The following is a 26874-nucleotide window of genomic DNA, read 5'->3' on the forward strand; positions in this document are numbered from 1 at the left end:
TCCATTGAGGAATCGTCCCACTGTATTGGATTACAATGCATTCCCAAGAGTGACAATTTGCAATATTAACAGATTATTTGACACACACTGAACATGTTGCACTTTCAAGCTATATAATATGCAGCTGGTTTGTAGAGGGACAGCGAGCGAGCAGTAGTCGGGTGGTTGAACGTGCGCCTGCTGTTGTGCAGCGGTCGTGCGCTCCCGTACCACGGTTTTCCTTGCCGCGGTTATTTCAGAACACGTGACATTTAGTTGTGAAGAGTTCGATTACGCACAATTGACTTTTCCACATTTGAAATACATTACAAAGTTGAAGTGTGTGATTTTGTATTCTGTCAGATAGCGGTCTTCAAGGTGGTGCCCCGAAACAGTGGCGGCAAGCATCGTGGGAAGAGCGGGGGCCGGCGCACGCAGCCCCCTGCCACTGAGGTGACGAGCGAGGAGGAGGTAAGAGGAGGTCAACGCAGCGCCACACAAGGGGGGGCCCGGGGGCCCTCGGCCTCCAGCTGGACAACGTTGATAATCATGGCCACTTGGAATTTGCGAGAAGCACAGCTTTTATTCTCGCATTCGGACAGAGAGAGAGAGAATGAGAATAGAGAATGATTGAGAGGTGTGGGAAACCACTGACAAGTGGGAAGGCAGCCCGAACTGGTGCCAGCAATCGCCCAAGCTCTATGGGTCCCATATTGCAACGTTTAGCCAATTCCACTAATTTATACATACGGGAGGAAACCAGAGAAACCGGAGATAACCCCACGCTTGCAACGGTTGGTACCATTCAATCCTCACACTGATGGAAATTAACCTACTTGCTGTACTGCCATGAGACCCTGGTGACCCCGACGGAGGGAGGAAGTGTGTGAGCCACAGGCCGGAGTACAATGCGTGCGATCGCTGCCGAGGCGGCGCAGTCATGCGGAACGTTTACACGCGGCGGGAGGAAGAGGATGGGAAGGGAAACCGCGATGGAAAGCCTTCTGTTTTTTTGCAATCTCAACATCTTTAAAGCTAATTGCACAATAACCACCACGACACAAGTCTCATCCGCCCACTCCGGCGCAGCCCAAGGCGCCACGGTAACGGCGAGCGGAGGAGTTGCGTGCCACGAGCGGCGCGTGAGGCTCGGGGCTCTATCTACTCGGCACGGCGCGGTCGAGAGGGATCCACGAAGACCACCCGTGTGCGATTGTGGTCTCACAGCCTTAATTCACTGTGTCGGTATCCCTTTGCCATTGATTTAAAATGTAGAAATGAAATCCCGCACTGGTATATAAGCTCCTTGTATATGTTACTTTAAAAAAGGTTTAACCTAAATGTTCGCCTTCCCTGCTCACAACCGCATGCACAGAACTTACGATGACGAGCTGCCGGATGACGATGATGCGAGTAATACGAGCACTACGAACGTACTTCTCCAGCGCACACGCTCGCGCGTAAACCTTCCCCGTGAACGCTTGCCTGATGGGTCTCTCCTCTCCCTCCGCACCCCACCACCCCCCACTGCCCAAGGGAGCCCCCTTTTCATGAGAGGTACTCATTTTATTGACCCCAGAGGAATGATGGGCCGTCGCCCCAAACCGAGATTTGAACTCATGGCATCCAACTGTAAATCAAGCGCCACCTGGGTCTCATGCAAACTTCATAAATAATTTCAAATGTTTCGTGTGGGTTAATAATCACCCTGACAAAATACTGAGTGGCAGTGTAGGATCCAGTAGCTTCCTCCCAAACCAGGCTCAGTGGTGGAGCGAGCGGACTCTCAATCGGAAAAGCTGGGAGTTCAAACCCTGGTTGGGGGGTTGAATTGGCCCGTCTCTGTGGGGTAAAACGAAATTAATCCCAGTGGTTATCCCATGGATAGATTCGACTCCACCATGGGAATGTAGAAATGCCGCCACGAGCTCAGGGCTGTAAACTGGAGATGAGCACTGCCTCGATGGCGAGATGTTAACTACCTCGCCTGGTCGTAGGTTCGAACCCGACCATGATGCCTTTTGTATATTTGGAGTTTGCGGAGCCTCTTTCCCCGTGTTCGCGTGGATTTGTTTCTGGGTCCTCCGGTTCTTCCCTCCATATTTAGAACCAAAATGCATTTCGAGTTTTGGCTGCTATGATAATTTCCACGTGATAAGCCACTTAGTTTAGCTATCATTTGTGGCCAGGTAGTTTAGTTTTAGTTTAGCTTAAATCGCTTTGTCAAATTTCTCATTTTAACAATTGAACCCACATTGCGAAAAATAATCTCGTCATGGTAAATGTTTGATTTGAGTGAAGATTTTCCGTGGTGAAGGAAAGGGTGAACGGAGAAGTAAGAATAGAGGTGCCGTGACCGATTGTAGGATAAGAGTGAGATGGCGGAGGGGAGGAGTGATTGTTCTTTATTTTAAAAAATTCCCCTTGAAAAATCCCTTGAGGTGGAACGTTTTCGTTTGCATACGGCATCCGGGGAATGAAGAGGGCATTGTTGATCGTGGGGGTGAAGCTGTGACCATGTTGAAGCGGTAGCGGTTGGAGATATAGAAATCACTATCTGTAAGGAAAGGCCATGGCCCAGGATAAGAGCTGTCTGAGTATTTTTGCTTTTGAGATTGACTTGTTTTAAAAAACACCTGAGGTGTGCCGTTTTAGAATGCGCACATAACAACCGCGTAAAATATAGTTTCCTGCTCCCATAGTGACTTATCGCTTTGTTGACCAGCTGTTTAACGTTAGAAACAACAATCTAAACATCTCCCGAGTGGAGCACAGCGCATTGAACGCTACGACAACCGTGACTCATCTGCGGAAAATTAATGTGCAGCCTGGCAAATACAATGACCAATTTTCGAACGCTATTTCACACTCTGATCTAACAGATTACGCAATCGCAAGCCCCTTTAGAGTAATTGACGTTAACTTTGTTCTTATCGGACAATCTGTGTTACTGATAGAGTGTGCACATTCATTTTGTGAATTAGTAATGTTTGATACAATAATAACAGTAATATGCCCGATGTAATCAGCAGACTAGTTTTTATACTCGCTAAACTGGAGCGCAATGCAAGTGCTTTTTCCCTCACCAACCGACACTTGATATGTTATTTAGCTCGTGCGCGTGTGCAATGCGAGTGCTTCAATGTGGCCGTTTCATCTCGATAATGAATGTCACCCATCACTGCCACTGCTCTGTTCGTGCACGTGTGTATGGTGCCGGGCATGTGGGCAACGTGAATAGCAGAGCCCGGTTAGCTGTCCTACGATTAGCCCTTGTGTCCCTGCGTGCAACATTACAAACGCAAAGAGTGAACAATTACGATGGTTTTCTAACAGAGCGGGGTTTAGGCTATGGTTTGGGAACGATGGCATTAAGGGCATCACTCGAATCTCTCCAGTAATTGCTGCAGTGGCTCATTTCCAGTGGGAGCGAGCAACCATCAACCGTTTTTTTCCCAACAGTTCCCACCAAAAGAAAGTTGTCTAATTCACATCTGGCTGCTAATTGCCCGCCAGTGCTTTCTGCAACACCGTCGCCGAAGTCGGTGTGCACCTGCGGTGCTGTGGGTGGCACGCTGACGATCGTCTACGTGCTTATCCTGGTTAAATAAAGGATATGTGTGCGAGTGTGTGTGGACCCTATAGACGCACGTGACGCTCCCTCTTTACTCGCACAGCTCCGAGCCGGCGAGAAGTTCTGCCAGGAGGTGACTGTGGGGCACCGGAGGGTGGCACACGTGCCGTGCGCAACACGTGCGTGCCCCACGGTACACAGCCACCCTCCAGGCTGCCCGTTCCACTACCCCGCGCAGCCTCGCCCAGCGTTGCAACAGCACGCACGCACCCCCACCACCCACGCTGTGGTGTTGCCGCCGTTCAGTGCATGCGTGGGTTCGATTCCACCCTGACGCCTGCTGTATATTTGGAGCTTGCGCATTCTCCCAGTGGTCGCGTGGACTTTTCTCGGGGTCTTCTCTCCACATTTAGAAACTTCCGTTTAGAGTATTTGGCTGCTATACATTTCAACATGATGAGCCACTTCGTTGACCTATCATTTGTGACAGCCAGGTCGCTTCTAAAAAATAGCTATATAGCTCAGTGAGCCTTACCTGGTAAAAAAAAGAGTTTTAAAATAGTTTTTGTTCATATATTGTGTAAAACTGTGTAAAATCCTTCCGCGTCGCCTCCGAAAGTGTGTAGTGCGAAACGTGGAGGATCCGTGCACATCTACACAGCCAGGCTGTGGTTGAGCTAGAGTTGTACGTTTATGTTATTAACGTGTCTGAAAGTAAAGTGTGATTTTACACGCATTAATTTGAATGTATGAGTGTTATTTTGCATGTGAATGTTATGTGCATGTGTGTGTTTTTGCGTGTGTGTCTATTGTTTGCTGTCCTGACCTTACCCTGTGCTCGCTAACAGCCTCTTATAAGGCGATATGGGGGATCTATTTTCATTAATGACAGTGCAAGTCTATGTGGGGAGAGTCTTTGTATGTGATTGTGCATGCGTGTGTTTGTTGGCTATGTACGGTGTGAAATACATTTTACATACAGATGTAAGTGTGTGTTTGTGAACGTTCGTATTTGTGATAGCATGTCTGTGCGTGTGTATCTGTGTATTGTGTGGAGCGTAGTGTCATGGTTAGCGCGCTGCGCTACAAACCTGGCCACCCGAGTTTGATTCCCGCACACGGCCAACACCAGTGACAATGATGTGAAACGGTCCTGTAAATATCGCCACTTGGAAGACTAATGCAGTCGGGCGTGGTGCTGGCCACCCACCCCCTCGTGTGCCGTGCTGGCCTTCATAGGTGCTCACAGCACTTGCCCCAAAAGTATGTTAAGGCTATACGGGGGAACTTTGTTTTTGTATCAGCAATAGTGTGTCTGAGTGCATGTGTTTGTCAGAGCGTGGGTGCGTGTGGACGTAATAATGGTGGACTTAAGGCGAGTCCCGACCACCCCCATGTTCTCACGGAAATGTACGCAACTCCCTTGCGTAAATCCCGTCGGGACTCAGACCTAAGACACATCCTGGCCTCCAGCCGAATTGCTAGGGAGCAGTAGTAAGTTGAAGGATTCAAACACAGCTGGGCTTGAACCTAAAGTTGTCACCTGTCTGGGTTTGACCTGGACAGTCCGGCATTTGGCATCTGTGTTCGGGTGTGGCAGGAATTGACCTGTACCAGGATCTGGTACTTTATCACAGCATGAGACTATATCCATATTTGGTTTCCAGTGGTATTGGTGGTGACCGTACGTTGACCTCTGACTTGCATCATAAAGCGTCCCTCCGCAGCCATGCCCTACCGACAGCCAACCACACGAGCCGGGGGGCTCTAGACGTCACCCATAAAGCATCGCCCCCCCCCTCCACAGCCACTGGCGGGGGTGGCGCTTTGTGCGGGGGGTTGTTGTCCCCTCGTAGCAACGAGGAAGAGGGGGGCAAGCTTGGAGCGGTTTGTACGCGGCAGCACGGTGGTGCGGTCTGGACCAGGCCGATACATGTTTCGGCAGCTCCAATCTGGTCCAGTCATTTAAGTCAGATCCCATGTCCAAAAGAGATTCGATTTTTATAATGTTTGTATATTGTAATATAAGTATTTGTACGTATACTGCGATGTAAGGGGTCTAAGAAGGATCTCAACCAAAGTACGAAGAGCAGACATACTGCAGTTACCGAACACTACCACCCGCGTTTCGTTCACCACAGTACGTTTTTTTTTTATAAATATGCCCAGCATCGAGGAAAATGCTTTTAAGCCAGTCTATTCGGATAAAATCAATTCAGCTTCAGGACTCCGAGGATACAGACCTATTCAAGGTGTTTATTTGGCCTAGAATCCATCACCGGAGTCTCAATATTCATCTGCAGGAGAAGCTGGTTTTGGAAGGTTGGGTCAATTGGTTTGCGGGGCGCCGAAGGGACCACGCACATGCTGCGTGGCTGCCCTGTGCCAGAAACGCACATCCGTGGGTGTCTCACTTGGACTCCACCCCAGGCAACCCACCCTCTCGGCCACCGGATTACAAACACGAATATCACCTCTCTCCTCTGGAACCAACTGCACTGGCTTCGCTGTCCAGACAGGGTCCAAGTACGAGCTGCGCGCGACAGTCTTCGAGGTGTTACACTGGATGGCGCCAGCGGATATTAGCCAAACTTTGCCTTCCAGCGGCGAGCATAAGCGAGAGAAGTGGTCGCGCTGCGATCCGTGTCATCGGACGCAGTTGGAAAACTGACCAAGGAGCCGAGCATTCCCAAATATAAATGTTTGGCTCTTTTGCGCTGGTCCTGCGGCATGGAGCAGCCTAACTGCCGAGACCGGACTCGTACCAGTAATCGAATCTCGCAAGAGACAACTAGAGACACGCTTGTTTACAATGCCTCTTCCGTAGTCTTGTACAGTTCTAACCGAAGTATGGTGCCAGACAAGTCATCCAACTCAACATCATCATGATCATGATGATGTTGAGGACTCAGTCTACCACATTGACTGTTTCATCTCATCCACACTGCACGTCACAATACTTCTCATTCTGCTTCTTCCCTCATCTTGCTCCCATTTGTAATTCACTCCCATTGACTCTTTCCCCAGGCTCTGATAATAATAATCCTAATAACCTTGCTCGATTCAAGAAACGTGTTAACTCAGATTGCCCATACCAGCTTTGAGAATACTGCTGTCTATTGCAGGCTGCTTGATGCTTTGGGCCTTCAGCCTTGTACTCAGCAACTCTGTTTAATATATACATACATATATACATACCTATACATATACATATATACATACCTATGTGTATATACATCAGCCTCTGAGTCCTGTGCTGTGTCACAACTGCCGATCAAGGAAGCTCATTGTGAAGCATGGCATCGAGAAGCACGACACTGTGAAGCGTGCATGGCGGTGGCAATGCCCCAGGTGGAAGATATTGACTGGGTATGGCCCTGCAAAAGTTGCTTTAGCGTCTCTCCCCATTTTAGCGAGCATCACGGGCTTAAGGTGTTTTATTAATCGTGCATGGAATTCCCATGCAAACACATATGTGGTTACAATTTAAAATATTAAACGTCAACAGAGTTCCCAGACCAGGGTTTGTACCAACATGGGAAAATACTTTCCACCATCTACAATAAATACAAAAAATGGAGCAACTGTTACACGCATTACTTTCCATAATTACCGCCCTTTTAGCTTCATAACTCAGACAACATTTACGTAAAATTAAAGACATTTAAGAATTGTAAGGAATGCACGTGTATCCCAAATGCATGCCAATTAATATTGTAATTGAATGTGTTATTAGACATCGATCTGTCATCTCATTCATCACACACACACATAAAGGCGTGCACATTCTATTAATATACCACTGCAGTTTGTGGTGATAACTAATTAACTGCATCTACTGACTCGGCATCGCTCCCGTAAAAAAAAAAAATCACACATTTCTCCCACACGAAGACTCGCACAACTGAGAGATCGGGTGACAGACGCCGAGCCACGTGAACGAGCGAGGCTGTAGGAGAGGATGATTAACGAACGGAGCTGAGCCGAGTCCCAAACGCTCGGGAGACGGCGGCCAGTGCCTAGGTGGGGATGAGGACGATCACTGGGGCCCCTTGGCACGTGCGCGTGTGCCTTCTCTCTTTTGCACGAAGGCCAAGCAAGAGGTACAAAGGCCAAAAAACATCGACGGAGCGGCCAACAACGGCACCGTCAACGTCATAAAGGGATAGGCGTGAACACGTCTGTGGAATTGAAGCAAGGTTATTGTTGTGCGAGCTTGGGATGAGAGAGGATGGGGGGAGAGAATTCCAACGTGTAGCGGTGCGAGGGGAAAAGCAGAAAAAGAAGTACGGTGACCTGCAGTGTGGTGATTGAGCGGTGAGTAGTTGGGTGAGCGAGTGTGTTGTTGTGAGTGGTGACCTGCAGTGTGGTGAGTGAGTGGTGAGTAGTTGGGTGAGCGAGTGTGTTGTTGTGAGTGGTGACCTGCAGTGTGGTGAGTGGTGAGTAGTTGGATGAGCGAGTGTGTTGTTGTGAGTGGTGACCTGCAGTGTGGTGAGTGGGTGGTGAGTAGTTGGGTGAGCGAGTGTGTTGTTGTGCATTGTGACCTGCAGTGTGGTGAGTGAGTGGTGAGTAGTTGGGTGAGCGAGTGCGATGCTGTGAGTGGCGACTTGGTGTGTGGTGAGTGGGTGGTGAGTAGTTGGGTGAGCGAGTGTGTTGTTGTGCGTTGTGACCTGCAGTGTGGTGAGTGAGTGGTGAGTAGTTGGGTGAGCGAGTGTGTTGTTGTGAGTTGTGACCTGCAGTGTGGTGAGTGAGTGGTGAGTAGTTGGGTGAGCGAGTGTGTTGTTGTGAGTGGTGACCTGCAGTTTGGTGAGTGGTGAGTAGTTGGATGAGCGAGTGTGTTGTTGTGAGTGGTGACCTGCAGTGTGGTGAGTGGGTGGTGAGTAGTTGGGTGAGCGAGTGTGTTGTTGTGCATTGTGACCTGTAGTGTGGTGAGTGAGTGGTGAGTAGTTGGGTGAGCGAGTGCGATGCTGTGAGTGGCGACTTGGTGTGTGGTGAGTGGGTGGTGAGTAGTTGGGTGAGCGAGTGTGTTGTTGTGCGTTGTGACCTGCAGTGTGGTGAGTGAGTGGTGAGTAGTTGGGTGAGCGAGTGTGTTGTTGTGAGTTGTGACCTGCAGTGTGGTGAGTGAATGGTGAGTAGTTGGGTGAGCGAGTGTGTTGTTGTGAGTGGTGACCTGCAGTGTGGTGAGTGGGTGGTGAGTAGTTGGGTGAGCGAGTGCGTTGTTGTGAGTTGTGACCTGCAGTGTGGTGAGTGAGTGGTGAGTAGTTGGGTGAGCGAGTGCGTTGTTGTGCGTTGTGACCTGCAGTGTGGTGAGTGAGTGGTGAGTAGTTGGGTGAGCGAGTGCGATGCTGTGAGTGGTGACTTGGCGTGTGGTGAGTAGTTGGGTGACCGAGTGTGTTGTTGTGCGTTGTGACCTGCAGTGTGGTGAGTGGGTGGTGAGTAGTTGGGTGAGCGAGTGTGTTGTTGTGAGTTGTGACCTGCAGTGTGGTGAGTGAGTTGTGAGTAGTTGGGTGAGCGAGTGCGTTGTTGTGAGTTGTGACCTGCAGTGTGGTGAGTGAGTGGTGAGTAGTTGGGTGAGCGAGTGCGATGTTGTGAGTGGTGACTTGGTGTGTGGTGAGTGGGTGGTGAGTAGTTGGGTGAGCGAGTGTGTTGTTGTGGGTTGTGACCTGCAGTGTGGTGAGTGGGTGGTGAGTAGTTGGGTGAGAGAGTGCGTTGTTGTGAGTGGTGACTTGGTGTGTGGTGAGTGGGTGGTGAGTAGTTGGGTGAGCGAGTGTGTTGTTGTGAGTTGTGACCTGCAGTGTGGTGAGTGAGTGGTGAGTAGTTGGGTGAGCGAGTGCGTTGTTGTGAGTTGTGACCTGCAGTGTGGTGAGTGAGTGGTGAGTAGTTGGGTGAGCGAGTGCGTTGTTGTGAGTTGTGACCTGCAGTGTGGTGAGTGGGTGGTGAGTAGTTGGGTGAGCGAGTGTGTTGTTGTGAATTGTGACCTGCAGTGTGGTGAGTGAGTGGTGAGTAGTTGGGTGAGCCAGTGTGTTGTTGTGAGTGGTGACCTGCATTGTGGTGAGTGAGTAGTGAGTAGTCCGTCTGTTTGAATTCAGGGCAATAATGGGCTGTGCCCATCCAGCTCTGAGCTTAAAATTGAATTGGAATTAAAATTGTTGGATATCTCCAAGCAGAGAAGTACATCGTCATATCCAGTGGTCAAGATGTGAAGCCAGAAGTGCCGCTATGAAACCTATTCGTCCTGCTGCAGCAGCAGCATGTGTTACCTGCGGATTCCCCTCTGCGGAAACATCGCAGCTTAGGAATAGTGCAGGTATACGCGTGTTTGGTGTCGTACACGACGCGTGGCGAGCGGGAGGCACATCTTATAGGAACGACTCTGTGTACTGGTTTCCAGGTCGTGGGTTCTAACAGGCCAATTTGTATTATGTGTCGTACAAATGTAAACCAAAGACGTCTGGAGGGAAGGCACACAAACATTAATTATTCCATACGAAAAAAAAAATTACAGAAGTGTGGGAAATGTTTGAGAAAACCCCAAATGCAGGCAAATTATTCTCAGTTTCTTTTTCCGAGAATATTTTCGTTTCAAGTCGAAAAGACAATAAAATGCTGACGCGTGCAGTGCTGTGACAAGTCATCCTCGTGAGGAAATGACAACTTAATCTGCCACTGAGGAGTGCACACGGCGCACGAGCACAACTCGCGGATGGTGGTGCTGGCCACAAGCGGCCGGCTTTGTGAGCGCCCTGCACCGCTGTGTGACGACGCCATCGCGGTGCCCAGGCACTCTCATTCAAGTCAGCTGTTTGCGAGGCTGCTGGTGCCCACGCAGGAGCAACAGGAGCAGTAGAAGTGCGTTTGCAACTGATTGTTAGCACCCTTAGTTGCACCTTGTTTATCAAAATAAGAGCCAAGTTCATTAAATGGTTGGTTTATAGCCATTGCTTTGTTAATATGAATTACGTGAATTTGTTTAAAGCTGCACATCGCATACCTATGGTTCAGCAATGCGCTGATTTATAGTTGTCTACCACTGCATGGGTGTTCGCAAGAACAGGAGTCAGAGTGATCTCCAGGTCAATTGGGCATCGAGGCATTCGTGTTCATCTCCCGTTTACAGCCCTGAGCCAGTTGTGGAAATTGCCCATCTTATGGTGCGGACAAGTCGCTCCAAACGACAACCACCGTGGACTTCCCCGCAACGTGGTTACCATTGTATCTACTCCAGAGGAACGATGGGCTGAGCCAACCTACGACCAGGATTAGAACTCGCCAGCCTTGCGATCGCTGGGCCGCCCGCCTTGCCTATCTGATCCAGCGCGCCAGTAACCGCACACGAGGGACACCGCCATCGCTGTGGAGGACTCTCGCGTCTAGCGCCGTGCGGGCCGCACCGAGCGTCGGCGCAGGGCGGCGGGGAGCGTCGTGCCGCACGGTGCGAGCGCGGCGTGAGGGGGCACCTGCTCCTGCTGCTGCCTCGCGAGGTCCATCTGTTGCCGCTGCTTCTCGAGCTGCGAGGTGGCCAGCTTCTTCTGCTCGTCGTGGGCGGCCAGGAGCTGCTCGCGCAGGCTGCTCAGCTGGGAGATCATCCCGGCGAGCTGGTGCTCGCGCTCCGCCAGCCCCTCCGCCGAGCCTGGGCATGTGGCGCACGCACACACACGCACGCACATGCACGGCGCTCGCTCAGCCACACGTCCACCCACCCACCAAGGGCGCTGGAATTCCTCACAGCCTACAGGTGACCTGGGGCTGCCACCTTTTCCACTGTAGAGCAAAGCCGGACATATTTCTCAGCCAGCATGGCGTTAATGATTAAAACTGAGCGCTATCCATGAGAAAGTTCAACACAATACAGATACCAGATCTGGGTACAACTCCATTCCTGCCGCACGGACACGGACACTAATTCCCGGACTGTCCAGGTCCCAAGGTGGGAAGTGCATCATGGATGCTTGTGGTGAGATTGCAGCATCGTCTACTCTTCAGAAGCACAGAATTAACACCACGCTCAGAAAAGTGCATTGCGTGTACAAAAGCCTTAACCAGACCACCAGCCCAAAATAACCGAATGTGTATCTATTTCATCATTTGGACCCCCAAACTCAAAGAGTTGGCTAAGGCTGAGAGAGCTCTGGTCCACGCGATGCGCATTCCCTGAGTTTGAAGACGAATCTATTTGTTTGAAGGCTGTATTAAAGTTTCCCTTGCCGATGGGTGCTGTTGTGACGCGAGTTACGTTGCAGGAGGTACCGTGCGCTCACGAGCGATCCCCCCATGCCCCTCAGGTGCTCAGAGCAACGAGCAGGAGGAGGAGCGATGGCATGGACAGTGGTTGTGCAGAATGCAGCTGAGCAGGTTAATTATCGTGAGGCATTCATCTTCATCCCCACGCAGTGTGGAATTGTCCTCATCAAGCTGTCATTAAAGAATTATAGGAGGAGTTTAAAGTCGTATGTATATTTGCAAAATACATGTTTTTTATTTAATGGAAGATCCAATTGTGTTGAGAACACAACGGGTATTAAAGTCACTGGTGATGCTCAGACTGTCTGCATGACGGTATTAAACATCTATACCTGTTCACATTTCGTTCGGGTTATGACACTTACGGGCATTTAGAAAAATAACATTGCCCCGTACAATTTGAAACAGCCGTTGAAAGCAACATGTTAAGTGAAAAAATATTTATTTATATTTAAACTATCGCCTTCATATGGCTTTTAAACCCTGTAATAGAGTGTGAATATTATGATTGAGACACGCATTTAAATTTGCCGCGATGTTGACTGGACTATTTAAATGCATAGCCCACGCGTCGCCATTCCTTTGCCGTTATAATCTCCGACAAGGTTATAGCATCTGGCTGTCGCCAGATCTCAGGCTCACACACTGTTGATCCCATTGGGTAATTCGACCGTTATCGGGCATTTCCATCGGACAATTACACTTTAAAGGCAACGGGTTGAGAGGTTAGTCTGCACCTTCTAAGCCTGCATGCGACACCGGGTGGAGTTCACATCGCGTGTGGTGTGCGCAAACCCTTTTATGAGCGGACATTTGTTAGCAATAATGTTACTTTATCGTTGTCAAAAAACCCCGTGTTTTTTAAACTATTTACTCCATTTATCAGCAGTTATCACTTTCCCTTTCATTTTGTTCTCTCTGTAATGCAGCGGGAGCCCATTAGAAATGCACGCCCGGCAGCTCGCTGAGATGATTCTATCTCAGCCTTTGCCGCTGCCGCCGTGTGAACCGCGGGCAGCCGCTGAAGCACGGTTTGCCCATCTCTCGCATCGCACCGCCGCTCCAGTGTATGGGCATTCCACCCACCCCCCACCCACCCCAGCCCACCCCGTCAACCACCTCCCCCCACCCAATGAAAGTTTTAAATACAATTATTTTTTCCCACAGTTTATAGCTAAGAATATAACGTTACGGGGGTCGCAGACATTTTTTTTGTCTCCTAGTGAGCATTTCAGCGAAAGGCTTTTTTTAAATGACCTGCAGCGCGTTGCGCTGTGGGCTTGGTGACAGCCGTGATTGTGTCTCCTACGGACCGGGACAGCCAATCATCCCCAACAGTTTGTTGTCCTTCCCCCTCCCGCAACTCCGATTAGCACGGCTGTCTTCATGCAGGGCGAAAGAAGTTCAACATACGTACAACAGGAGGAGCGTCTCCTCGGTACACCGCTCACTCTGGCCGCACAAGCTGCGGCGGTTACAAATGGTTCAAGTGATACTCTGCTCAAATGACCATTGAGGCATTGGTGCTCATCCGCTTACAGTGGTGTACGTTCCACCTTCTTTTAGCGGGCATAAGTCTAATCGTACATGGGGCTGCCGCTGTTGGCATTCCCCACAAATTGGCACTCATTTTTTATTTATCAACCCTGGAGGAATGATGGGCTGGGTCAACCTCCCAAACCGGGATTTGAATTTCTTAACATTACGCTTCACCAGTCTCTACAGTGGCGTGCACTTTGTTGGTCGTTATCATTAAGTTTGAGCAGGATCACAACACAATCGTGAGAAGAAAGTGCATTTGACATAACGTGGCAATTTCTCAGAAGCGCCTTCATCCACTGCAACTTTACTTTGCAAATGGAAGTATCGTGTGGCGTTATTTTATTGTGCATAACATTCTTGCACAAGAATCGTAACAAGTTATGTTTTTTTTACCGATTTGCATTAACTTCAGCTGCAGCACTCTTTGACAAACAAACAAGCTACAAGGTAATGGGCAGCATTGAGTCGTGGCTCTCGCGTTTCTCCGTAATCCCAGGGTCGATGCCGGTCATTGGCGGTGTAGACGGCTGCCCTTTAGTTACGGAAAGGGGGCATGCAGTTGCCCCTGGGAGGGTTCGCGCTCACCGGCGCTCACCGGCGCTCACCACAAACCGCGACTTCCGGGCCCGCGCTTGCGTTGACGTTCTGAACAATGCAGACGCGACGACGTCAAGCAAGCGAGAGATGCGCGTGCCATCGTTATCAAGGTCCCATCTCCCATTGTTGACATTTCCAAAAGATAAAGGCATGCTAGATGGCTGACAACTTTACCCATGTCCAGCTCCTACTTGACGATAAGGAGCCCCCTTTGAACGCCCCAAGAGAGTGAGATTTACATCGGTTCCTTCGCTGACTAGACGTGAGACAACCACGGCATGGGTTACTCACGCTCGATAATGGGGCGAGCGCGACCCAAGCAAGGAAACCGTTTGAGGAATGTCACGTGACGTGATGTATTCAGTCACGCAATCTCTGAACACATCCATTTAGGCTGTTATATTTAGCTCGTATATATGTCACACGATGGTCACATGAGCGTGCACGTCATGACATATAGCGGTAAGAACGCTGTTGGGACTCGGCTATTTTTACATCATGTAGAGGTTCGCCGTTGCGATGACAAAGTTCCCTGGCGTGCCTCCTGCCTGTCTCAGACACGAGCGTGCCCCCTGGTCCAGCAAGGGATTTGACGTCACGTTTCCTGAAAGGACCAGTGGATAGAAAAATTCACAAACAGCACAGCCTCCCTAATGACACGGAACGCAGCACGACGAAGTGAAACCAGATTTAGCTGAATTCCAAGGTCAGGCGTGGCCAATAATTGTCGTGAAATTCACAACGTGAAACGCAGCCAAACCTCTGGAAGCTGGACTAAGGGGGGGGGGCAGAGCCCTTCTGGTTGTGAGGGATGTCTGGCATCCTGTAAATAATTAACTATCAGGTGCATAACGACATTGGAATTGTCTTTACACGTAACCACAGTAAATAACTAAGCAACAACTAGATATTTACAATCTAGCATTGAAAATGTAAAAACGCTTTCGACAATAATGAACCTTATGGCGGGACCCCGGGGTCCCATAAGCCCCCGGCTCTCGCATAAGCTGCGTTGCGACGTCATTTCATGTCTGTTGAAGGCGAACGACATGGCAATCTGTTCCTCACGACGAGCTCTACACGATGTTTTAATCAAAGTTTTAAAGTTTTGTTTGTAACTACGGAAATTTTTGCAAGGACGAGTGCTTGGTGAAGAACGAGAGGATTGAATTATGGTGGGTCACGGCGTTTACGTGCGCGGTGGGACGGAGTCGCCAAAAATAAATAAATTATTATTTGTTTTTCGGGACTCCGTGGTCCCGCTATAAGGTTCAATTAACTGCGTGGTGCAGTGGTCTTGATAAAGAGTGCATTAGGCACCACCTACACAAAAATGTTGTGTTTGGCTTGTACAACGTGGAATACACGTGGATGGATTTCCTTGTTGTACTTTGACTTAATTGACTAATGCCACTTTTAGTTGAACATTTCATTGCAAGACTGAAAAGGAAATTTTTCAAAGGATGAGAACAGTGCGAAAGAGGGTAGCACGCCTGACACAGATATTATTGTCTTTTACCTTTTGGATACGATGAGAGGAAGTTGTCAACCGTAACTAAAAGACGGCCCACGCGTGAGGAATGAGTCGGGCAAAAAGAGGAGTCATGAACCAGCGGCCCTGCCGTGCACAAACCCTCCCCACCCCGAGCCCGCAGGCAGCACCTGCACTGCAGCTCGGTGGCGCACGCCGAGCTCACGGCTCAGCTCACAGCTGTGTCGGCAAAAGCTCACGGCGAGCGCTCTCAAACAGGGCAACCTTCCACCTGCCTCCACTAGACAATCGTCAGAGCAGTGTGAAAACAATTCCCTTAATCAGCTGACAAGAAAGTCCAGGACTTAGAAACAGCTAAACAATACCATCAATCAGCAGATCAATACCACCAATGGCCAAACAGTGGCAATAAAATGAATCTCACGCAGCTGGTGTGCCAACTCATGTTCAACAGCGAAGTATTTCCAACGGGAACTCGCCACCGCCACCGCAGAGTGTCGTCCTGCCTCCCTTATTTACCCAAAACAAGAGAGGGGGGGCAGGGTGTTGAGTTCACCGCCGTCCACTCACGGCAGAGATTGTAAGCCAGCCGCAGCACACGATGCTGTCGGCCCATGGCGACCAGGCCCTCCACGATTGAAGCCCCACAGGCGCCTCCTGGCTTTGCCTAGTGGTCCCAACGATCACGTCCCCAAGTTTGTAGATGCTTCATCGGCACTTTTATGTGTAATGGGTTCAACTGAGTCGCAGACGTAGACTTTGGGACCCGGCTTATATTCTCTGTGGCGTGGCCGACTCTGCTCTTGGCCACGTCCACCTTCCAGAATCCTCGGGGAAGGACCTGGGTCCCAATCACGTAACCCCCCTAGCCCCCTCTTGGGGCCCCTCTGTCAACTTAACCGGTCACGTGTCCTCCCGGGTCAACCAGAATGCAATGGCCTCACACAACCTTATCCTTCGGTCGGCACCCACACAACCTGTCCTGTAGGGGCGGCACTGCACTTACAGCCTGGTGCCATCCAGCACTATTATCCAGCGCAGACCGTGCCCCTCTACGGCTGGTACTACACCCACAACATGGTGACATCCAGCGATGTCACCACATCCAGCGATGTCACTACATGTGTAATCGTGCCGGTATCAGCTATTCTGGCTGAATTGAGGGAAGTTTTTCGCGAAGCACTTTGGGTTAAATTGTGTAGCGGGTGAGTCGAGATGAACCGGTCCAGGGAAGCTGGTACCAGCAGAAGGACGGTGCTCGTAAGATGAGTGCAACAAGACGCTGAGCTCCTGACTCGGCAGCTCATGCGTGAAGGAAACTACATAAATCTATCATGCAAAATAATCATTGTGTTTTTCTACAGTGATACTGATTGTTATTATTACGAGCATTGTGCGTCCTTGCCTGTCAACAACATTGGCTTAAGCAAGCCTGACTCTGCTGGCGAGGCACTGAATGTCGAAACTGGTCCAGACTTTCCTTGCATTGAACCAATGTTGCTGATGCGGTCCCATATTGTCGTGTACACAAGTTGGATGTGTAAAAAAATACACTGGACACGTATGGGGAGGAGGCATACTGTCAGATTATTTATTTTGTCACGGAAATATAGGTTGGATAGCATTAAACAGGAGGGTGACCAGACTCCACAGGAACTGAATGATCACGTCTGTTTGGAGTAGCGGACAGCTGCTGACAGAAAGACGGCGATTGCCGTAGCAGGAGTAGTAGTAATATTACACTATTACACGAGATGGAACTTACGCACACCGGCAATAGTCACAACGGTGTGCGAGTGTCTGATCGTGAGTTTGTCGGTGCGGGCGTGTGGTAGTGTAGCGGATAGCGCGCCATGCTACGAACCCGGCGACCCGAGTTCGATTCCCAACACCAGTGACGATTATCTGAACCCGTCCTGGGCCTCCCCCAGGTCGACTCAGCCTCAAATGAGTACCCGGTGCGGTTTGTAAACATCGCCACTGAGGAGACAAAGGCGGCCGGGCGTGGTGCTGGCCACCCACCCCCTCATGTGCCGTCAGGCCTTCATAGGTGCTCGCTTCCAGCACTTGCCCCAACAGTCTGTTAAGGCTATACGGGGAATATTTGTCTTTGTTGGTGAGGGGGTGAGATTGTGTGTGTGTCAGTGAGAGGTGGGAGTGTGTGTGTCTGTGAGGGGGTGAGAGTGTGTGTGTCGGTGAGGGGGTGAGAGTGTGAGAGTGTGTGTGTGTGTTGGTGAGAGTGTGTGTGTGTCAGTCAAAGGGTCAGTGTGTGTTGGTGAGCGTGTGAGTGTCAGGGTGTGCGAGTAAGTGAAGTGGGGAGTGGTATTGTAGCGGTTACCGTGTTGCTCTACGGCCAAAACAAGTGAGGATGATCTGAATCGGTCCTGGGCCTCCCAAAGGTCGACTCAGCCTGGTGTGGTGTGTAAATATCGCCACTGGCGAGACGAAGGCGGTCGGGCATGGTGCTGGCCTTCATCGGTGCGCGCTAACAAGCACTTACAGTCTGTTAAGGATACACGGGGGATCTTTGTCTTTGCGAAAGTGCACCTGGGCTGCTGCAGGATGAGTGGGTTTCATGCAGGAACTTCATTCAATGTTTACGTTTGGACCACGGGGCCTGGGTGGTGCACGCGGTAATGCGGCGGTGCCTGGCTTTCATTCGTCGCGAGGCTCCCGTGCAGGTCGTTGGCTAACGAGCCAATGGCTTCTTCACACGCCGGGCAACAGGGGATTCAAGCTGACGTCCGATTGAGAAAGAGGTGCCCGAATGGTTTGCGGGAAAAGCCGGTGTTGAGCCAGATAAAAAATCAAGACTGTCCACTTTGTTTGACGCTGTGCTGAACCATTGCGTCTGCACTAAAACCCGGGCAATGGTTCGCTACCTCACACCTCCAGCGTTCGAATTGGCTACTACTTTTGTCAGATTTTTTTGTTGTTGTTATGCATATCGCATTCATAACTTCGCATTGTATTTTAGTTGCTATGCATACAGATAAACGTCTGTTCATTGTGTAGTGACATAGAATGTGTCACTACGGCGCGTAGCGCTGGTTACTGGTAGAGAGCGGGATCACTGGTTTAATAGCCTGGGCTACCAGCAGGGCAGGTGCAGGGTGCCCTGGAGCGCGTAGCAGTGGCAGTGAAGAGCATTTGAGGATACAGCGGCCGGTCTGCCAGCAGGGGACGTGATAGGCACGGATGTAGGGTAAAGGTGACAGAGGGAACACGTGGGGCAGAGCACAGAACCTTCTGGTGGGTTCCAGAAAAGGGCGTGGCCGAGGGCGGAGCCGGGCGACGCTGGGGAGGATAAAAGGGAGGCCCCGACGCTGGGTCGGGGCTGCTGTGGTTTGGGAATGGAACCCGTCGTCTTTACAAGTCTTCGTCCCCATCTTCACCTCATCGTCGGTGTTGGGTCAGGCAGTGTGCCGGCTGTCCTGACCCGTATATGGTTATCCTCTATACTGTGGAAAGTGTAGAATAAAAGTGCATGCCTCCTACTATTAGTGTCTCTGAAGTAACTCACTACAATTGTACTGCAGGGTGATTCATTTAGAGATACCCCACTGATTGCGAATGACACCTATTACTTTCTTTGCTACAGCTGATAAATACTGTGTAAGTGATTGATCCATATCTTAGAGGGGGGAGTGTTAAGAGGTGTAATGCACCTCAGATTAGCATGGTTAGCTGCATACGGTGCGAAAGACGTTCAAGTAGTTGAACATACATTACAGGAAAAATAAATGTCACCAACAAAGATAATTTATTTTAATTTAATTTATAAAAAACGTCATCTGACAAATCCCCTGAGAAGGAACATCTTGTGTGTAAGGTTGTCCAGGGTGTCAGATGACACACACACACACACATGTGAACATTAACTATTCATATCACACAGGTTTCCTTTCATTCGTTTAACGAAAAATTATGGCAAATATTAAAACTGCTTGCATTTTTCTAAAGCTAAATAATCGCATCTAACTGATGCAATCATTTCACCCTCGGAGCCAGAAAGATGACATGCAAGACCGATTTGCCACAGAGGTTAAGACTGATTGTCACACAAGATGTGCAGTAAGAGCCGTACATTGCCAGTTCTCTGGTGGAATCGCGCATTACTCTTTTCAGAGCCCCTGTCAAACCTGTCCCGGGGGTGTCTGCTCTGCTCTCTGTGCAATATTAAAGAGGCTGTCTCCTTCAAGTGAACACCTTTTTTATCACAATATTTACCCGCGCTGCATTCAGTCGCCGGGATGAGCAGATTTCTCGCGGCAGCCTCTGAGCTGCACCTGGGTCGTACACTTAGCTCTCGCTCACGCTCAAGGGGGGGTTGCCCGCCTTTCCCCCTCACGATTCGGTCGTGACGTCACGTCACGGGCTCTCGGGCGCGCGAGCCGCACACAATCACCGTCGTCAATCCAGCGGAGTGACTCGCGGAGCTAACGCGTTCACCGATGCACATTCGCCCGAACGTACCCGGAACGTAGCGTCAACTTAGCTAGGGAATAACGGGGGGGGGGGGGGGGGATGCACAATTGCTTCCCTCCAGCTGCGGAGGGTGGGAGTGGTGAGGTGAGCGGCTGAACCCACGGAGCTCGCATTGGGACAGAAGTTGGGTTGCTAGCTGTCCGGGTTCGACCCGGTAACTGTCCCGGAATTGGTGTCTGTGTACGAGTGGCAGGAGTTGATTTGTATCGTGATCTGTATACTGCACTATTCTGATCGATTTGTGCCGATTGAGATATATAGTCCAGGTTTGGTCTGCAGTGGGAAAGCTGGCACCTCTAAAGCACTCACGGAAGTTTATAGAATGACTGCAGACCACAACGCTTCTCAGTTATGCTTCTTCCTACATGCTACTCCACTCGGGAATTCCCTCCCGTCGACTCTTTTCCCAAGCTCTCATAATAAAAACATTTCTCAACTCAAGAAACGTGCAAGCTCAGATTACTTAGAACAACTTTGATAACACGGCTCTCTATTGTTGGCCGCTTGACACGTCAGGCCTTTGTTCGGTAACTATATATTGAAAAAATCCCAGCAGCCTTTGAGCCCACGTGTGAGAGTGGTGAGCCCCCCCCCTGTTCCGTCAAATGTATTTTCCGCACACGGCATTTCTAAAAGCGTGAAAACGAGCCGACGTATTTCATGCACCGGACATCAGCGGTGTGAGTTTTTTTATTCTCCAAATACGCTGCGGAAAACCAAATTTCTGTTGATTCATGTTGTCAGTGCTTTTGGAGGATGGTTGCACAACGTCCACGAGCATTTGAATGAAATGTCAACAACGTCAAGGGGGTTGTTGGGAGCTCCCTTTCCAGCTCATTTGTTGCGTCTTTAAAACTCGCGTCGAGTAGCCGTAATTACTCCTAAAGTTCGTGCATGGGCCCGAGCTCTGTGGAAACGTGAGCACCTCTCGGCCGCAACCAAACGGTGAGCGGAATACTTCTAATCCTTTACTTCTCAAAGGAATGTGTGTACTACTTGTCTTGGTGTTGCCTCCAACACTCCTAGAGTGGCTCTAACGTGAGGTTGTCTCAAATCTACTCCGAGACAAAGTATATTCTTTGTCAAAAAAATACATTTTCATTGCACTTTTTTTTTACTTTGCTAAATAAATCACAGGTACATAATATTATACCGTCACATATGTTCATTAAATTCAATATTAAATAAACAAAAATAGTTTGCGTACGGAAATGTACAATCTAAGTTCCATAAACGTAACACTTCGGATTGGCCTATATTTATTATCCTTCTGAAAGCACAAATGTGTCGATGCCCCATGAGCCGCGGCACCTGCGACTGCACTTCCCCCACCCTGTCACTCTCTGTTTCTCAACGTCAAAGGTGTGCTCGCCGTTCTCCCTTCACGTCGCCATCGTGTTCATTCCCTCGGCATAGGGGACACGCCTTGCGCTCTTTAACAATTGAATAATGCAGTCATAACAACAACACTTCTTACGCATAACGCAACTTTCACCAAAGGACTCAAAGCGCCGGCAGACGCTCAGCATGACAGTAACTCGTGCAACCAAAATACGAGAAAAAAGTAAATACTAAAAGCTTTTTGCTGAATTAGGTAAAAGTTATAGGAATAGGTTTTACCCTTTTAACTGGCACAAAAACTGACACCTTTATTCAAGGCATCATGTTTGCAATAACCACAACACAAGCAGTCAAAATGCAAACAAAAAAGACAACTCTGATAATAATATGCACTGTCCTTGAATTTGATTGGTCCACACCCGAGATGGCTTTTCTTAGAGCCTAGTCTCCATTGGTGTTGGACCAGAAGACGCCAAAAGGCGTACAACTCAAAAACAGCGCACTATCAGAGTATTGAGGGCTCGGGGTGAGCATTTACATTATGAGACCTCCTTTGCCAGTAAGCAGATATAGGAATAGGTTTTACCCTTTTATTCAAGGACAGTGCATATTATTATCAGAGTTGTCTTTTTTGTTTGCATTTTGACTGCTTGTGTTGTGGTTATTGCAAACATGATGCCTTGAATAAAGGTGTCAGTTTTTGTGCCAGTTAAAAGGGTAAACCTATTCCTATATCTTGTTACTGGCAAAGGAGGTCTCATAGGTGAAAGTTGATAAACGCCAGTGTATACGTAAGTTATATGATGAGCTTTTAAAATCGTCCACAGACTCAGAGATCCAGATATCTCGTGGGAGAGGGAGAGTTCCAGAGTCTGGGGGCTGTCACATGGAGGGAAATAGCTCGGTCGCCCATCGGCCAAAGGCATTACGGCCTGGGAACGCAGAGACGGCCGGCACCCCCAGATCTTAAGAGACATTGGGGGCACGTGTGGGTGCAGCCGCGTGTCTCTGATGTAAGCTGATGTAGATTTTAACCTGAATCCCTATTGAAACTGTAAGCCAGTGCTGGTGAACACCCTAGCGGCCGCACTCTGAAGAAGCTGCACTTCATTAAGCACCTTCTCAGCGGCGCCACGGAGCACGTCGTTGCAATCGTCGATGCGAGATTCAATAAGGGCACAGAGCAGCGTCTCTGCATCGGAAGCAGAGCGAAGGGAAACGGAGATATTCCTAAGATGTATGAAGAAAGTCTTGCTTTTTTTTTATATGAGCCTCGAAAGACAGTGTTGGGATCACAAATAACACCTGGATTTCTGACTTCCTGTGCCAAACCGATTACACGGCCATGAATCATGAGCTTGAAGGATTTTTGGTTGATCTGTGTGAAAAAAAAACGAATTCACGGATGCCAAACTCGGTTAAAATGCCACGAGATCGCCAGAAACCCCCAGCCTGAATTAAGACGCAACACGTAACTTTGTTGAGATGAGCATCTCTCTCTCTCTCTGGACACAATAAATAACTTAACGTGGGCACACGCCTTGGAAGATTCCCGTTTCTGACAGCACCACTCTGTCTGATGCTGAGCATCGGTGACCTTGACTAGTTTTGGCCACTGTGCTTCTTCACTCAAGGATCACAATGATTATTATTTTTGGTTCTTTCTTCTTGAGAAACTGCAATCGCCTCTGTCTAAAGCTGATGCAATGTGGCCCAATACATTTCATTTTTTGTACAAATGCATGTGGCAGGAAAACAAAACGAGGTTAGAAAAATGCAATTAAATTATCAAAACATGTTAAAATGTTTGCGTGACAAACACCTTTTATAAGACGTACTTCTGCAACACAAAAACTGGTTCCTATGCTTTGTTTAGTTTGCCACACTTTAGTCAAACCTTTGCATACAATCATAGTAACTTCAATTAATTATCTGCGGGAATTAATCAAGTATATATGGATATTAAAAGTTATTGGGCGAAACAATCTGTTAATCATATCATTGTATTTCCATTTAAAAATTGTACATTTTATTTAAGCTTTTTTTTTTCAAAACAGAAGAATCATTGTTGCCGCATCCACAAAGACGCTTCATTCGCTGCAGCCTGCTCAGTGCCCTGTCCTTGCCCTCCCTCTGGCTCAGATACAATCGCTCTCCTGGCAGGCGTGACCTATCAAGCCCTCTCTGCATTTGGGCCGCATTGCGGATCTTCTTTCAAACATCGCCGGGGACCTGGGCTCCTTAATGGCTCGCGCCCGCCACAATGTCAGCTCCAAAGCCTAGCTAATGCGACATCAGTGGCCTATTGTTTGCTCCTGCGGCCCCCCTGCCTGGCCCCTGCCATTCTGACCCCCCCTGTTTGCCTAAAAGCCTGTGATTGTAACTCTGCTCCAGAGCTCTCAGTAGGCTGTGAAATTCTTCACATGCCAAGTTGCAGGGAGCAATCAAAGCTGCTTGTGCAGGGCCTGAAAGAGAAGGTGTGTGTGTGTTCACACTCATTTGAAGCTCACCCCCCCCCATCTCCCTCTGGGGATCCCGGCGAGGGAACAATGCACAATAATTGCAATTGTCGTGCTGGCAAGCTCCGGCGGGAAAATAAATCGCCGCAGCCAGCTCTGGGCACACACATTGATCGGGCTGATGGAGAGAACGGTCCCAAACGTCACTCGGGCTCTCAAAGAATTCTTTATTTTCCTCCGAGCCAGACGGCGTCTCTCTCTTTTCGGTCTCGGCCTAGGCAAATTGAGGGTGCGGGCACGGGCGTGGAAACCGCACACCGTGGCCAGGGATGGCCAAGGGCACCGCACACGGGCGGCAGCGGCCTCTCCGCGTCGGAGAAACCGCCGCTGACAATGCACAAACTTGCTCTGTGGAAGCTACCGCTACTACCACCGGTTACCATTCCCCCGATCTTCTCTACGCGATTCCTCCCTTCCCCGTTGAGGACTCGGCGTGCCAGACTCTCCGTTTGTTGTCATCCACATGGTGTTAAAGGACCATAATGCAGGTCACGACAACAACAATGCACTCGCCCAATCATTAACTCTTTAGGCACTGCTCCACTTTGGAATCTCATCCCATTGTCTCTTTTCCCTAAGGTCTTATTATAATAACCTAGCTTTAATTCAAGAAACTCTTATCCATTACAACCTTTATGGTGCCGTTTGTTGCTGACCACTTGACGTTACAAACATTCGGGGCCTCCGCTCAGCAACTGTATCATGTTATATTGGGGGGGGGGGAGCGGGAAAAAAACGTGTTGCTGGCTAACGGGAGGGAGAGAGGGAGGAGGGGAGGCAAGAGGAGGGAGGGTCACGTGCGCTCACACGACCTGGGAGGTGGAATCGCCGAGTCGCAGAGGGATGACATCGCTCTGCGAAGGAGACACCCGCCCACAGCGCAATGGCTAAACCTGTAGCGAGGCTGTGGGACAAATTCGCTGTCTGACTTCCCCTATGGAGATTAAGGGGCCATACATTTAGTACGTACGCATGAAGGGGGGAGGGGGGGGTGAAGCCTCGATAATAATGATTTGTCTACATTGGCCTTCAAATCAGTTAGATAGTCCGGCGGTTGACTATCTGTTTGCTTAAACACGTTAATATTATGAATCCTTGATCGTTTCTGCGTGGATTAAATATCGGCCGTTCTATAGGATTCGGGGGGGAGGGGGCGTTAGGCTTTATGTACGCAGGTGGGGGGGGGGGGGTAAAAAGTTCGCGTGCATACAGGGAGGGGGGGAGGGGTCAAGTTTTGATAGATTTTTGCGTACCTACTAAATGGATGGCCCCTAACCGCTCGTCCCCACACTCTCTGCTTCGCCCTCATATGTTGAAAACAGACTAAAACTCCGGGAGTTGCCTCAGCATTCTAAGCAGAACCTTCTTGGAAAGAGTCGAGTGTGCGAACTGAGTAATGATTTGCGAGAGCTCTGGAACATTCACGGAGTTCACAGATCGGCCTTGGGGAATGAGGAATTGTTTTATTTTCCATTTGCTGCGTATTGTTTACAGACCTCTGAGGCATCAACACTCAATTAAAAAAACGTTACTGAGAATGTGTAACTCACGCGGTTTTCATTCACTCTCAGGGACAGAAGGGATGATTCTGAGGCACGTAAAACCACAGAGAAGTGGGAGGGCAGATAGAACCAGTGCCAATAATTGTCCAAGCTTTGTGGTCCTACATTGAAATGTGTTAGGCAACTCCATGAACGAGTGTTTATAGATGGGGTAGGAAACCAGAGTGGGAAAAACTCACAAGCACGAGGGGGGTAAACTCTCACAAGAAAGTGACCCGCTTCCTGCACTGCCAGGAGATGGCAACCCTGATGCCCAAAGGTAGGGAGGGAGCCTCACAAGTGTGAGTGTGAGTGACCCACCAACCCTCGCTTTCACAGCTCTGGATTACAACAGGCGACGTTTATCAGCCTCCACTGAGAGGGTCACGTGTTCAGCGTCAGTGTCCATCTCTGTGGTGTTTGTGACCCCCACGCGTGTCCAATGGGAGCAGAGACCCTAGGTCATGAGCCTGTGGAAGGGAGAGGTGGTGGCCCCACCACCGATGCGTGAGCGTGGTGGCGGTGGCGACGGTGGTGGTGCGACCATGGACGGGCGCTCACGCCGATGCCTGCCCCAACAGGTGGCCACCTCGCCTTGCTGGCTCCGGGGAGACAGATTCTAATTTAGTCCTCGAAACGTTTCTGAGAAAGCTCTTTAATGTTACATCATTTATAAAAGTGAAACTTCATTACAGCGGCAACTGTTTCTGTACTCCTCTCAACTCAGAGAGAGGAGGTAATTCGATTAATGTAACAATTTAGTTTCGTCTGATTGCAAAGTGAATGACAAAGCGTAGGTGATGGGTTTGTGCTATCCAGACCACTCCATCCAGCTCACCTCACCACACAGGTGTTCCACCTTCAGGTTTTGTCCAAGAGCTGGATATGGATACGGTTTGCTTTACAGTGGGTGCTATTTTTAAATTCTTTTTTCGGTAAAGAAGGGGGGTGGGGGGATTAGTGTGGGAGAGCGATGTACACCGGTCAGCAACGTGAGCTGTTACACTAAAGGGCTCAGCCTAAAACTCTGAGATCTCCGTTAGCAAGAGGGCAGAGCTGCTGCGCTCAACTGGACAGGGGGGAGCAGGACTCTATGTTACTCACGAGCTGCAAAAAAGGATGAAACTGACGTGCAAGTGTCTTGTTACTTTTCTGCTGCAGTATTTATAAATGCCTCGTTTTAGATCGATAAGGCTGATGACTACGGCACTGCTGCACGATACGAGCAAGCACTGTGAGTTTGCAAAGGGTTTCCAAAGTGTCGAAGCACTTAAAAAAAGTGGTGCAGCCAACTATATTTCATCCTGGCCTGTATCCCACAAATCACGTCCAACATTAACCAGGCTTGAATGTTGAGTAGCATCAGTGTTGAAGATGTCCAGTGGCTCGTGATGTGACTCGAGCCAACGACGTCAATCATGAGTTCTAAGTATCCTAGGAACTCATCGAGTAACCACCCTGAACAAACGTGCAATGAAACATCAGTTTAACACGTAGGCTTGAGCGACCAATATCATCCATAAAGAGGTTTTTTTGGGTTAGATTGCGTGAATATAAATG

At 49.4% G+C, this 26874-nt stretch overlaps 1 protein-coding gene across 4 annotated transcripts in view; it reads right to left on the minus strand.

Annotated features, from left to right (window-relative positions):
• LOC116939824 (transcription factor Sox-5-like) overlaps window positions 1-26874 on the minus strand; it is a 311281-nt gene that overhangs the window by 179288 nt on the left and 105119 nt on the right. For all 4 annotated transcript variants that reach the window (XM_032948675.2, XM_076065203.1, XM_032948674.2 and 1 more), the window contains one exon: window positions 11011-11183. In XM_032948675.2, coding sequence (XP_032804566.1) covers window positions 11011-11183 — 173 coding nt within the window. The remainder of the gene's footprint in view (window positions 1-11010; window positions 11184-26874) is intronic.

Source organism: Petromyzon marinus, chromosome 7 (genome assembly GCF_048934315.1).
Source record: "Petromyzon marinus isolate PM22_M1 ecotype Great Lakes invasive population chromosome 7, UKy_Petmar_22M1.pri1.0, whole genome shotgun sequence".
Lineage (NCBI taxonomy): Eukaryota > Metazoa > Chordata > Hyperoartia > Petromyzontiformes > Petromyzontidae > Petromyzon > Petromyzon marinus.